At 47.2% G+C, this 13907-nt stretch overlaps 1 protein-coding gene across 1 annotated transcript in view; it reads left to right on the forward strand.

Moving 5' to 3' along the window:
* The first annotated feature begins 7400 nt into the window (after nt 1-7400).
* LOC126546229 (beta-alanine transporter-like) overlaps nt 7401-13907 on the forward strand; it is a 96743-nt gene continuing 90236 nt past the window's right edge. Inside the window, exons 1-2 of the mRNA XM_072287966.1 lie at nt 7401-7653; nt 10685-10985. Coding sequence (XP_072144067.1) covers nt 10695-10985 — 291 coding nt within the window. The 5' untranslated portion in view covers nt 7401-7653; nt 10685-10694. The remainder of the gene's footprint in view (nt 7654-10684; nt 10986-13907) is intronic.

A 13907-nucleotide genomic window follows, 5' to 3' on the forward strand; every position in this document is an offset into this window, starting at 1 on the left:
GGAACAAATGAGGGCGTCATTGAGATTTTTCACTGGCCGTTGCATATGTACAAGAATGTAAACACGGTTCTTGAATGACAAAGTTTCATTAAAATGTTTGTCCTCAACTTGTTCATTTCGTGGCCTTTAAATTTTTCATATCAACGGCATGCACTGCTTTGCTGGTTTCGAGCTGATATAGTTGTAAATTTCGTGTGATGTTTTCTTATTAAATAGACAAAACATGGAAGCATTGATATCAGTTATCCTGCGCAAAATTATTGGCATATACGAGTATAATATTTTATGAAAAAATGCACATTTTACTTGTTTTGACAGTGCGTAATGTTCAAGAATTCGTTTGCAGCACCCTTGGCCATGGCAATGTAATTATTGTTCATGTATTTGATCCCTGGACAAATTGTTTAAGAGGAAACTTTAGCTCAGGCCCAACTCCAACGCGGCCTATTCAAATACATGTAAAACTCAGAAACGCTTTTGTTAGATAACCCCTGGATCGCTTTTAATAAAATTTGTTGCATTTGACAGAGAAAGTTAAATTCTAGTGTCTGTTGGAAGCGGAATTTCAGTTTACGGCCTGAATTTTGTTTAAAATATTTCGAAAAATTGGAAAGTTCGAGAAATATAGAAGCACGAAGTTTACAATCTAATAGCTCTGCATCAAGAACAGATATCGCGGTTCTGTAAACAGCCCCTATTATGACGGTCAAAGCGGACAAATTTGGTGAATTGGTTACGTTGTGTAAAAGGGTTCTGCACAAGCGGTATTTCCATAATACCTAGTTTTTTTGAGATTCATGTGTAACATATCAATTTTTTCCGCTGTAGATGTACTATTAGATGCAACTCACAGAATTAGGATGTTATTTTTCATTGTTGAGTTGCAGAGTTTTAAATTAGATAGTTTCGTTTTCTGAAATTTTGTGATTTTGGCCAATTTTTATCAAATAATCCACAACGTAAATGAAAACTTCGAAACCAGCAGTCAATTGAATTTACGTTTTCTTTCAAATGCAACAAACCTCGTCAAATTTGGTGCAGCGGTTCCCGAGGAAAACGAATTCCCCTTCTAGATGTATTTAGATCGGAGAGCACCCGAGCTAAAGCTTCCTCTTAAGGAGGAGATTACAAAGACGGCGCCAAATAACACAACAGACGAAGGAAGGAGACACGAGACAACCACGTAGGCGTGGTTGTCTCGTGGTTGTCTACGTGGTTGTCTCGTGTCTCCTTCCTTCGTCTGTTGTTTTATTTGGCGCTGTCTTTGTAATCATGCATAACCAACTCGTCCGCCAGCACGTGCTTAAGGAGGAGGCCGAGCTGCAACGTGAGCCCCCCCCTCACCCCCACACAAAATTTCTGGCTACGCCACTGCCAGTGACCCAAGGTGGCGTTAAATAGGTTAGATACGGACAAGACAGCTATAAGGAGAAACGTACCGCATACTGGATGAAGTTCTCAAAGAATGCTAATCGCATTAATAAATATTAATAGCACCTGCATTCTGATTACGCGTAATTCCAATATTTTTTAATGAACAAAACCTTCAAATTTCACAAGGTATAAATACCAGCGACAAATTTAAGATTTTTGTACCTGCTACTCACATCGGTACTAAAAGTAGCAGTGCCTGTATTTAATATTAATGCAAGCGCTTCGGTAAGCCGTCGCCGGCATTCTTGTGAGCTCGTGCGCGGCGCGCGTTTCGTGCGAGAGGCATGGCCATTGTGCGTTCCGTAGGGTTATCGAATCCAGCATATGTGAATGCCATCGCGTGTTTGAAACGCGTTTTGATGCCGTCAAAAAGTCACCGCAAGCTCACCTGGCTTGCCCTACTATAGTACGCCTCCATGCACCCCCCCCCCCTTCCGCTCTCTTCCCGTTTCCAATCATAGCGTTCTATATAAATATATATATATAGGAGGCTGTGTTCCAAGCATTCCCTCCTCAGCTTCCCGAGATCCTGCGCGTCGCTCTTATCTTTGACGCCCATATACGCTCTACTGCCTTCTTAACGCCTTGCGTTAGCACCTCGATCATTTGTACCAACAATGAAGAGTCGACAGACAATGCTGTGAAATGCTAGGGAAATTGGCTTTTTTCAGTTATATTTACCTAAAGATGAGCGCTTACTTCGTGAAATAAACACTTTTTTTTTAGATACAGAGATACAGAAATAGAGGTGTACAAAGAAAAAGCTGTAGCACCGATGGGAGCAGAGCGGCGGCACCAAAGCACAAATTTTGGCAGATATCACCGGCGATACTATGTAGACGTTATAGATAGCGTTACGTAAATACCTAAAAAAAACAAACCGAGGGACAGCCGTCGTAGTAGCTCAATTGGTAATCAGACGTGCCATGCGGACTTTGTGGGTTCGGCTCCCAACGGTAATTTGTCTTTTCCTCAACGTTCATTTCTTTCTGCTCTCTCTCTCTCTCTCTCTATATATACATATATATATATATATATATATATATATATATATATATATATATATATATATATATATATATATATATATATATATATATATATATATATATATATGTATATATATGCATGCACTTTTCTTTGTTTTTTTTCGAGTGCGTAGCGGTAGTTCTCGCATTTCGTAAATTTGACTTTTCAACTACAATAGCTGCTATTCTTAGATTCGTTACCAGCGTGTTCTTCCCTTCCGCGTCTAGCTACTCCTGTCTGTTATGGCTATTCCATTCTTTAGTCTTGGCGTATTGGCAATGTATTCAGTTGGTATGGGTGCCTTGACACGAGGATCTGTGAATCATACTGCGGACTCACTGGCTGTGGCATCTCTTTGCGGTATCTTATGTCTTGCTTTACCAATGTCAGCACACATAACTGCGGCTACAGATTCTGGAGGCGGCGTGCAGTTAAGCAAGCGTTGTCAGACCCTGTACTCGTTGCTTGCACTGAATATCAGCACCTATTATATCATTGGTGTTGTGAATTGCGTTACACACAGGCTTGAAGTATTCCTCGCCAAATTACGTTAGCGCATTTCCTCTCTGAACTTTTACCTGCACGGATCTGGTTTGTGCGCTCCTCCGCAGAGTGATTTTTCTGTGATTAGGACACGACTATTGATCACTCCCTTTTCGTCATGCCGCCGCTTCACTGCATTGAGAAAAGAGAATTATGGCCATTCGCTATCCTGGCCTTGATCAGCAATTCCTGGTACCCTTGCCTCTGGGGCCTCGACTCTCGGATTCCGCAGCAGCGATGTTTGCGCCGCCGTCTAGGACTTTCTGATTGATTCCAACCAATTGTCGTGTTACGTTTCCTTTTTTTTTTCATTTGTTTATAACGCGAAGCTTTTATTGCGTTTTCCCCCCTGCTCTTTGCAGCTGCTGTCTTGCACGATTGCGTAGTGCAAACTGAGGTGGCCCGGTACAACCAGGGCTATTATGCATCGATTTCGGACGCGAACTCCAACACAAACAAAATGAGGCCGAAGCGTCTACTGAATGTGGAGGACACATAGGGTCGGAAGAAGCGTCGAGCGGAGCGAGGAAACACGCAACGATGCGTGGTTTATAACGCGAGCACATGCTGGCTCGTAAACGCGAAGCGGAGCAGCGTCGATACACAGCGAATGGCTTGGAATCCTAGCGCACACTTGCTCGTAAACGCAAAGCCGGGCCTCCACGATGAGAGGTGAAACGGGAGTGTCGTTTACAGGTGAAAACAAGTATTTTGAGAAACACTTCGAGCAGTACGATTTCTGTACGCCAAAAACGCCGACGGCCATGTCGGCAGATTCTGACGGTCGGGAGACAGTAAGATTTTGCAGTCACACTAGCGCAACGACACAACGGCATCTCCGCGCCCTCGCGGCTGCCGTGAGTTTGTTGTCGCTGATTTCTATACGGGCTTGGCAGTTCGCTTTTTTTAAATGTATTTTGCCACTTCTCAAAAACATATTGGCCGTTAATACACGTTATTAACCAACTAAATCGTGTCACCGGGTGCATAATATGTAGTTATTGAATTTATGCAGCTTACTGTTATGCATTTACCAAGTACCTGTATAATTAGAATTGGTTCTGCCGTTGCGTAACTTTCTTTTCTACGTCGTGTAGAACAGCCGAAATCCGTGCGCGTGACCTTTGGTGCGTCTATCTCGCAGTGGAATCTCACGTCGAGGCAGATCCGCAAGAACCTGCGATTGGCACGACCACCAATAACATGCCAAGAGTGAGAATGTTCTGAAAGGAGCAGAGGTTTCAAATTGTATGGAAAGGGCAGATTGATCTTTGTTCGTTTAGTGTTTTTGTTGAGCGCTAACGGGACTACGAACCATTTATTCTACCTATGTATAAGTAGTTCCGCTTGCGTACGCGAGGTCCTTGGATCCCAGCAAGGCCCGATCAAAGTTTGGGTTCTTGCGTACGCAAGTGGGGGCTTGCTTACCCTAAGCTAGAACTCTTTAGTTACATCCTTATTGTCGTTAAACCGTTAAAGTATGCAGATTTCATTCAGTTTTGATGTGCGCGAAACCTAATTACCTTATGTCCGCTATAGTATAAAATTTAACCATGTTATTCTTCGCTGATAGACGCTTCCTTGCCCAGTTATGCAAGTATCGGCAAAACGCAGTAGAGGTTTTTCGCAAAAATACAGTAAGCAACTCGTGTCAGCACATCACCATCGCCAAGTTGTTAATCGGCTGTCCTGCCTATTGAATGCAGCCGGTCCACAGCCGGTTTATAGAAACAGTACACAAAATCAAGTATGCGTATTGTTTGTCAGTGCCAACGAATATTGTCAGTTTTAGCTCGCGGGACACGTAAACTGTTATTTAAATGCAGGAAATTGAGTGTGGGGGAGGGGGGGGGGGGCGGACGACACATTCTTGCTAGCTGAGGATAATGGAGGGTGGGTAAATTTCACAAGGTGAGGATGAGAGATGAGGCTTGTGTGTTGAGGGAGGGAAGAAAATTGCGGCACTTGCCCACCTCCATGTTAGTGTGCACTGCACCTTTAATTGTTAATTCTAGGCAACGCGATATGATCTCCTGACAAATGTCCTCAAGTACAGGCAAGTTAAGGCCAGTCGACTCGTTGGACGGCGCCAGATTGATTGGAGAGCGGCAATGTTTTGATCTTGATGCGAGTAGGCATATGATCAGTCCCATTCATCTCGGCATACGTAAAGCACCGGCCACGCCAAATGAAACTCCATAAGACGAAGGGCCAAGCGAAAGTTACTGCTGTTTGCTGAGCCACGTAGAAAAGCAAATATCATGTAGTTGTAAATGTCCAAGTTTGTTTATAAACTCAACACACGGATATACACCCTATTAGACTCGTCGGATGATCCCACCGCTGTTACCAGTTGTAGGAGTTGTCGGACGATCTCGCCGCTGCCACCATTTGAAAGAGTTGAAGGTCGTAGAGAGGAACTTGGGAGGAACTAGGCGTACAGGGTTTATTTACAGTATTTACATTTGAAAATGGGATACATTTACACAGTCTAGCGTGACCCCGAAATGGAGCCCGCAAAACGAAGCATACAACATACGAGTACATTGACGAGCACAGAGCACGACGACGAGCACACCTTAGCAGCCGACCAACAGCCGTTCTTAAACACTTCGTGTTCCCTAGGTCCCTAGGTGAGGCCATCGTAAACAAGCCGCCATCGTAAACAAGCCGCCTCTCTGCGGGACGGTTTACACACACACGCACACACAGGTTTCAGTGCCCCCTCCACGGGCAGACGACCTTTGCAGCGCAGTCGTCGTGGTGTCCATTGTCCTGCGTCCCCGTAGCCACGTGGTCACGCCCGACCCCAGCCGGCGCCTCTAAATTCCAGAGCGGACCTCGCACAGTGGCCTCCGCCGCTGCCCATTGTCTGGCGTCTTCAAAGGCCCGTGAAAAGGCACCGCAAGGCATCTCCTTCCAGGAAATCCCCCTGCTTCAGTCGAACCGTGAAGGCGTTGGCGATTTCACTAACAATAACTGATCGCATTTAGTCATGCGGCGCCGCGGGATTGTTGACGCGGCACCTCGCGGCCCCTACGAAACGAGTCACCGCGGCAGGTGTTGAAGGCTTCCATGGTATCTTCGGGGAAGCTCGCCACGCTCGCAGCTGCAGCTGGCTGCGAAAACTTGCATGTTGCCACCTCGGCAGGCCATTCCTAACAACACACACTTCCAGGCCATTGCCCCGTCGCCGGTTCTACTTTGGTACTTTCCTGTCCTTGCTCTCTCGCTCTCTACGTTGGTGCATGGAAGATCGCCACAGTGGAAGGTGCGGTGTATAGGAAGCCGGGAGAGGTCTAAGTAATGGGAAATCGCCGCATTGGAAGCAGCACCCTGCTCCAACTTTTCTAGGTTGTTAGTTTAGGTGTGCGTTTTGAGGTTGTACTCGGTGATGCTTGAAAGGTGATGCCTTGTTTTTCATGCTGCGTCGCACCTTTATGACAAGAATAAAAATAAAATGACTACTGGCGGGAGTGTCTGGTTCGTATGACAATTTTTCCTTTAATAGAGCTCATCTCACATTCGGCCTTCGTGTTGACCTTCGTGTTGTAGCTTTTTCTTACTCCGCCGAGACCGTTCAGTTTTCACTCTTACAGGCAGTGCGTCACACATGCAGATTCATCGGATTATATGGCATAAGTATATTGCGAGTCGTTTAAATGATTCATAAACTCGTAGCATGAGCCGCCGCCATCTACTCAAACATCACAGAGGGGGAATATACGAAAGAGCAGAAGATGCGCGTTCACACTGAAGTCTCCCACACGTTTCTGCATTTACATGCGTCGGTCCTGATGTCCTCATGGTCGATGCACAGAGAAATAAGTCGTCGTGGATGTAGGCGTGCAATGTGTGAAAGACAAAATTAGCTTCGGACTCGTCGGGTAGTCGGTCTTTTTCATCCTATCAGCATAAGCTACGAGACAGAACTGCTGCGCCTTATGGCGTTTCTTTTCCACTTTAAAGCCGCACCAATGCTTTCGCATTTAATATTTTATTTCTCCTTTTCTCCAGGAGGTTGGAAATCACAAAGGGAATGGAAATTCAACTATCGTATACTGGTAGAATTTTTAAGGAACCTGCAATGACTGTAAGTCTGTTTCCCGAGCCCCGCGCGTATTCCATAAAACAAGAATCGGTTCGTGGTAGCGAGCAGATACATCGCGTATAACGGCCTTGCCAGTTGCCTTCGTCCGAAAGTAAGACGGATGTGACTCCGGTTCCCGGTTCTATCATCGCCGGCGGTGATACAAGGCAGAGCAAACTCCGCGCTGCTTGGGAAAGCCCCTGTTCCTCTGCAAGTTTTCTTTGGACCACTGAGGTTCCCCTTGCTGTCGGCCACGGGAGAGAATCGAAAGAAAAGAGCACCACAAAAAAACGGGGGAAAGGAAGCGCGGTGGGAGTGTGTGTGGGGAAGAGCGCGAAATCACCTCCCCATCTTTTCCCCAGGGTGGGGAAAGGAGGGTTCTCTTATGCGGCCGCCAAGGGGGCGGGCGAAGGGAAAGGGAGCACGGCTTTCGATTTCGGACGCCCAGATTTCGGGCCCGACTGGCGCGCTGGCCCAGAGCAGGCCGTTTTGCGCGCCCGGTCCGCGTGGCGTGCGGCGAGGATCACTCGACGGCGCCGGCGGCTCTACTCGGGGAGGTAAGCTCTGCCCGATCCGAAATATTTCTTTGGCGGCGTGGGTGTGCGCTCGGTAGCAAGTGCGGATGCTCTGCAGCCGTGCGAAACACGGATCGCTTGTGTCTAATGGGTGGTCGAAAGGGGCGCAGTTCAAAATTGGAAAACAGGAAGAGAGAAGGGGGAGCACTTGGATGTGTCGTGTCGCTAAAGGTTACTGACGAGACCACGTAAGGTAGAACAAGGGTACGACGCACTTCCTTAAAAAAAAAAAAAAAACGAATGGTATCGCAGTCATGCAATGCTCCTACAGACACGTTAACATGAAAGCGCATGGTACAGTGTTATGCATGGGTGCCAGAATAGATCGTATTGAAGAAATGAATGTCTTTGCCACTATTGGCGCGTCGTTCATAACTTTTCGGCAATTTTTCCCTGTGATTTGCAGATACAAATCATGAAGTAAATATACGTTCATCAACACAACATCGACCAATCAACATCAAACGCCATGAGAGGGGAAGAACTCTGTGCTCATATTATATGCACTTTCCAAACCGCCATTATTATGCTCCTGCTCTTTTGAGAGAGAAAAGAAAGTGACATCGCGACGTCTCTGTTTGTGCCGTTAACATAGGGTGCTTTAACATAAAACTATTCCATTCTGATTTTATTTCAGTCTCCTGACATCAAATTTACCTAACCGCCGACGCAAGCACGGGTGGTGTTGTTCAACAACGTTGTTCGAACAGCCCAATCAAATGCTCACCTAGTTTATAGGAGGTCACTTATCTTTGGTTTCAAAGCCAATAGAACAGCTTACCATGACAGGTTTTCCTTATCTAATTGGCTGACAGGAGGCGAGGAGCGCGCTGAAGTGGAAAGGGTTTCGATGGTTCTCAGCTAGCGCAGTGAAAGTAGATCACCTGGTGAGGAGAGTGGTGCTGGCGTCTCCGGGTGGTCCACTTCCCCTTGCTTAGATTTCAGTGACCCGTGGACGGTGGCGTGCAGTTGGCCGTTAAAAATTAAGTCAAAACGGATTCTCAACGAAAAATAGTTGGTAGAGCGATGCCGTATACGTGCCGAAAAAGCTCGACAACGTTAATCTGCCATGCAAAATGTTTATTACGAGTATATAAAAAGAAAAAAATAAATTCTCGTCGGCAGCTCCGAGTAGCCAGATCCAAACTGATCGGCAAGAAGTCATCTTTTATTCCCTTCAGAATGAGGCAGTCCCCGGTTATTAAAAAAAATGCAACAATTCAGTTTTGTTTGGCATAATAATGCCTCTTTAGTGCGTACACGCCACTTCGACTAATGAGTTTCCGCGGTTTTGTGACGTCGCGTGAAAGCTGGGCGAAGTGAGCATGGCCGGAAATTTTTTTACCAATAACGAAGGGCTAATGCCGAAATAGGTGTAGAATGGTAAACAGCGTTTTTTTTTTTTTTTGGTTGGACATAAACATGCATAATCAGTGCGCACACGACATTTTGAGAGATGGAGTCCTCGCGGTTTCGTGACGTCATGTGACAGACAGGCGAAGTGGACGTGGCCTGAAACTTTTTGACCGTTCGCGGAGAGCTAATGGCGGGAATGCAATAGAAAGAAATCGGAATAGCTTTGCCTTGCAGCGCCCATAGACAGATAGAGTTCTTTTGCAAAGAAAGTCGAGAGATTATTAATTACTCCTAAAATGGACGGTATGAACTAATTATAGCGAACGCAAAACTTTAATAACATGTTTGGTTCTTGGCGCGTTAGCATATAGAATTAATTCCTCGGCTAGAAGGCTGCTGCTCCCGCCCCTAACCCATTTCGGCATATGCTCCTTTCTAGTTTTCCCTTGGTCTCTTGTAACATAACGTTGAGTAAGAGCGCTAGTCAACCTGTTTTGTTTTAGGACTACCTGCAAAATTTAATTCTGGGCTTTATTAGGCCGGTGACGAACTTAGAACCACAGAAAGCAGGCGAGGCGAGGCTTCTGCCCTTCTTGCGGTCTACTTTGCGTAGCCAACACAAGGCTACCGTAAAAGTCAAAACGCGCCTCTGAAACAGGCATATTTGGAAAAAAGAAGTCTTGGTGTTGGAGGAGGAGATGTTTATAAACCGAGTGGGATTACCGAGAGACCAATAAACCATGGGCTTCCTATATAGCAGTTTGGCAACGGCGTGCGCTTACAACATGTAAACGACAATCGTATGTTTTCGCGAAGTGCATGGACCAAGTAAACAAGAAAATGCCGTAAATGGCTGTTGTCACCTGCCCTAATGCGCATCATAATTTGTTACGCTGTGGCACCCGCTGCGGGGCTTTTGCTTGGGGTGGGCCATCTCTGGGTGCGTTTTGTGACATCAATATTTTGTGAAAAAAATTTAGGGCAGGAGGTTGCCGATGTTTCAGGAATAGGCGACATTCGCGGCATCCCTGTACTTCAAGTTTGTTTATGCAGTTCTTGTCTCCAAGAACGAGTCGTAAGTACGTCCTCAAGCGCCGAATGAAGCCAGAGTGGAAACAATGATCGAGTGGCCCATAAACGTACTACATTCGCGCACAGGTCGTGCTGCTCACTGTGGGCCCGACATCTGGCTTCGATGCCGAAGAGAGCGAGAGAGAACGATGCAAATGCAGGGAGGCTAATCATGGTCTTCTGGGAAAGGGGGAATAAATACATGAGGGAGAGAAGGAAAGTCAGTGTGCGCACACGCGCAGATGAATGTTCACTCATGCCCGCCGCGGTATATCTCGGTGGCTATGGCATGGCGCTGCTAGCTGAGCTCTAGGTCGGACGTTCGATCCTGGCTGCGGCAGTAGCATTCCGATAGGGGTGGAATGCAAAAACGCCTGTGGTAGCGTTACATAACTCCAGGTGGTTAAAATTAATCCGGAGTCCCCCGCTACGGCGTTCCTCACAGTCAGATCGTGGTTTTGGCGTGTAAAACCACAGAGTTTAATTTTACTAGTTTTTAATGTTCAATCACGCATGGCCACAAGCGCTGGAAGTATATATACTGTTCTTATAGTGCGGACTATTTGCTTTTTCGCGTCGGGGCTAGGCGGCCGAGCATGGACAGCCTGGTGGACGAGGCATGCGGCTACGGCCGCTACCAGCGGGTGCTGCTCTGGCTGGTGCTGTACCCAGCCCAGGTATCGTGCGGGCCGCAACTGTACGGCCAGCTGCTCATGTTCCTCGAGCCCGACCACTGGTGCCGGGGCTCGCCGCCGCCCGAGCACTGGGCCAACGGCACCGAGCGCCTTCAGCTGTGCGCGTCGCTGCCCAGCGCGTCGACTGCCTGCCCCGACGGCTACGAGTACGACCGCCGCTTCCTGGGAGACGACGAAACCGCCGTCACGCAGGTTCGGGCGCTGCGATGCTGCCCCGCGTAGGGGGTGCCTCGATGCCACGCGGCGGCGCGGACAAAGAGGCGCCCTAGCTCCGCGTGCCGGCCGCCGCAGCTTCCGCAGCGGAGTCGCACAAACGAACACACAGGACGCGTATTTATCGGCGTCATGTAACGTTTATACAGGGTACATAAAGCAAACATTGGTGTTGTTTTGGGAAGGAGCGTAGCCTGGCTAGGCGGTTGCACCCGTGTGCAAAGATATATGGCTTACGTGCACGGCAGAACAGCAAATTTCTTGCGGCCTAGGCACTTGGCTTCAATCTTACGGGCGCAAGTACGTTCAGCGTTTATGCAGCAGAGTAGACGTTACGTTTCTCAATTCTAGGCGCCATGCTTAGGCTGTGAATGAATTCATTATTTTTCGCGCAGCGCGCAGTCGTCTTTTTCAGGAGTTCATACATGGCAGCGTAAAACGTGAGAAAGGAGATGTAAGCGTTCTTGTGTTAACTGTTCGACACGCCGTAAGTACATGCTGCTTTGATGAGGCGCAGACCTATACTTTCCTGGAGTTCGACGCTGGTGGGAGAGGGACAAAATAGCTTGCCTCGGGCGCAACACCCACCAAGGTGTCGGAACGAAATGTTTTTCCTTCTCGTTTTAGTTTCGTTGCACTGAAAAAAGTTCCGTTGCGTTTCTGTTCCGGAACGAAAAAAAAAGAATGGTCCTTAACGGTTCATAACGGGTTTGGTTCACATGCAAAAAAAAAAATGAAACAAAAAGTCGAAGCAGGGTAACGATAAATACGTAGTAATTATTTTCTCAATAAGTAAATTACTAATTCTAAGATCATACTCAGTGCCTTGAGTCAAGGACTGATCATGATCTCAGAAGCAGCACGTCACCGAGTGTACTCGCCGAAATGCGCTGTTCCAATAAAACGAACTTAAACGAACATAAAGGAGTGATGAAACTTCGGTAGCAAGGTGTTCTACCTGTAGAGAATGAAACGATAAGCTCTTCAGCCCACAGGCCCTGGGTTTTGCTACGATGGTGATCTGCCAGTGCACCGAATGGCAGGCTTAAATTAGTGAAGCACTCAACGACCAGCTATCGCTCGCGCTATTCTTGCCTGAGGTACGCACTTATGCGGACCCCTGGGTAACGCGCTAATTCTGATCATAATTCATAATTCTGACGTTGCCTGACGTCGGTTGTTTCGGTTTGTCCGCTTTCCCCTTGAACCGAAAACCGATAAAAAATATTTCGGTTTCACTCCGGTACAAAATAATAAATAAGGTTTCGGTTACGTTTTCTTTCCGGGCAAAAACATCGTTTTGTTTCGCTTTTATTTTCGTTTCGTTCCGACACACTGCTTCCCACATACACTGGATTGTGCATGATTGATTTATCCAAAGTTTTGTCGCGTATTCACCCTAATTTATCACAGACATCCTATTTGGTTGCTACCCAATATGCATGGTTATCCCACATAAATAGAAACGCTGATGCATATGGCGGGGTGTGACGAAAAAAAGAAAGAGAAAGAAAGAAAATGTCTCACTCCGCGCGCATCGAGTATGAAGACACTAGGGAGGTTTCTTCTCAATGGCCCACGGACACGTGAAATGTTTGCGCACGTATCCGTAACAACTATCGTGCCCAGGAGGCGATCGGAGGATCGCAGCGAAGTTTTCCATGTGTGAAGGCTGATAAAATTATGGGGTTTTACGTGCCAATTAAAACCATTTTCTGATTATGAGGCACGCCGTAGTGGAGGACTCCGGAAATTTCGATCACCTGGGGTTCTTTAACGTGCACCTAAATCTAAGTACATGGGTGTTTCCGCATTTCGCCCCCATCTAAATGCGGCCGCCGTGGCCGGGATTCGATCCCGCGACCTCGTGCTCAACAGCCCAACACCACAGCCCTTGAGCAACCACGGCGGGTGTGAAGGCTGATGTCGAAAGCTTGTGTATAGCTGCATAGTTGTGGCTCAACGGGATTGCATGCAGCATTTAATGAGACGAGCTCCCCGTTTTATATCGCCGCATCGGCGCATAGTTGTACTTCCAGCACCAGAAGCTTTCTTCAGCCGTTCCTCTGCGTTGGTTAAGAGCCAAAGGAGACGAGAGCCACGAAAGACTCTCAAGTAGGAATAGAATACAGCTGGAGATGTTCCCAGGCTCAGCGTAGTCACGCCGCTCGTCTTAGCCGTTTAGGGCTGTGGCGTGTGCGCCCGGTATCGCGTGTGGTTGGGGAGCAGCGTGACGCATCGGCGAAGTTGTATACGCGTCTTCCCGCGGCACGTCAAATTGAAACGGTCGAGGCTGTGGTCTAGTGGCTCTCCATTCCTGCGTTTTGTGTGCGCGGATTCGTGTATACCCTGACGATTTTTGCATTAGTGTGCGCCGGCTATAGCTGTAACCTCGATAACGCAGCTGTTCAGGCCGCCCATGCAGGGTGTTGGTGCTGGAGCTTTTACTGGCAAACTAGCTCGAGGTGTTAGCGCACCGGCAGCACGCAAGTTAATTTCATTCGTGAACGTACTTTACCGTTACTTTCGTACGAGCACTCTTAGTCAACAGTGGCATGCTTATAGGGTTGCATATTTGTTTTTCTTCTTTATAAGCCGTGAGTGCTCTTTCGTTTAAAAGGCTGCTAAAAATGATTTGGGCTGTGTTGGTAAATTACTATTCCACAATACCAAAATGCCCACTGTTGCGAGAATGCGCTTGGTAAGCAAGAAAAGACGCAAGAAACTAAAGACGGGTGGTGCCGCCGCCTTCAAGTTCCCTCACCAGGCCGCTGTGACGTCATGGATTTTGATGCTGTGCGCTCGGGCCTAGTTAAGCAGCTAGCGGTAAAAATGAGCTACACACTATTGTAAGAGCAATCGTGTGAACGAATAGAATAGAACGAATAGTGTGAGCAATAG

Source organism: Dermacentor andersoni, chromosome 1, assembly GCF_023375885.2.
Source record: "Dermacentor andersoni chromosome 1, qqDerAnde1_hic_scaffold, whole genome shotgun sequence".
Classification (NCBI taxonomy): domain Eukaryota; kingdom Metazoa; phylum Arthropoda; class Arachnida; order Ixodida; family Ixodidae; genus Dermacentor; species Dermacentor andersoni.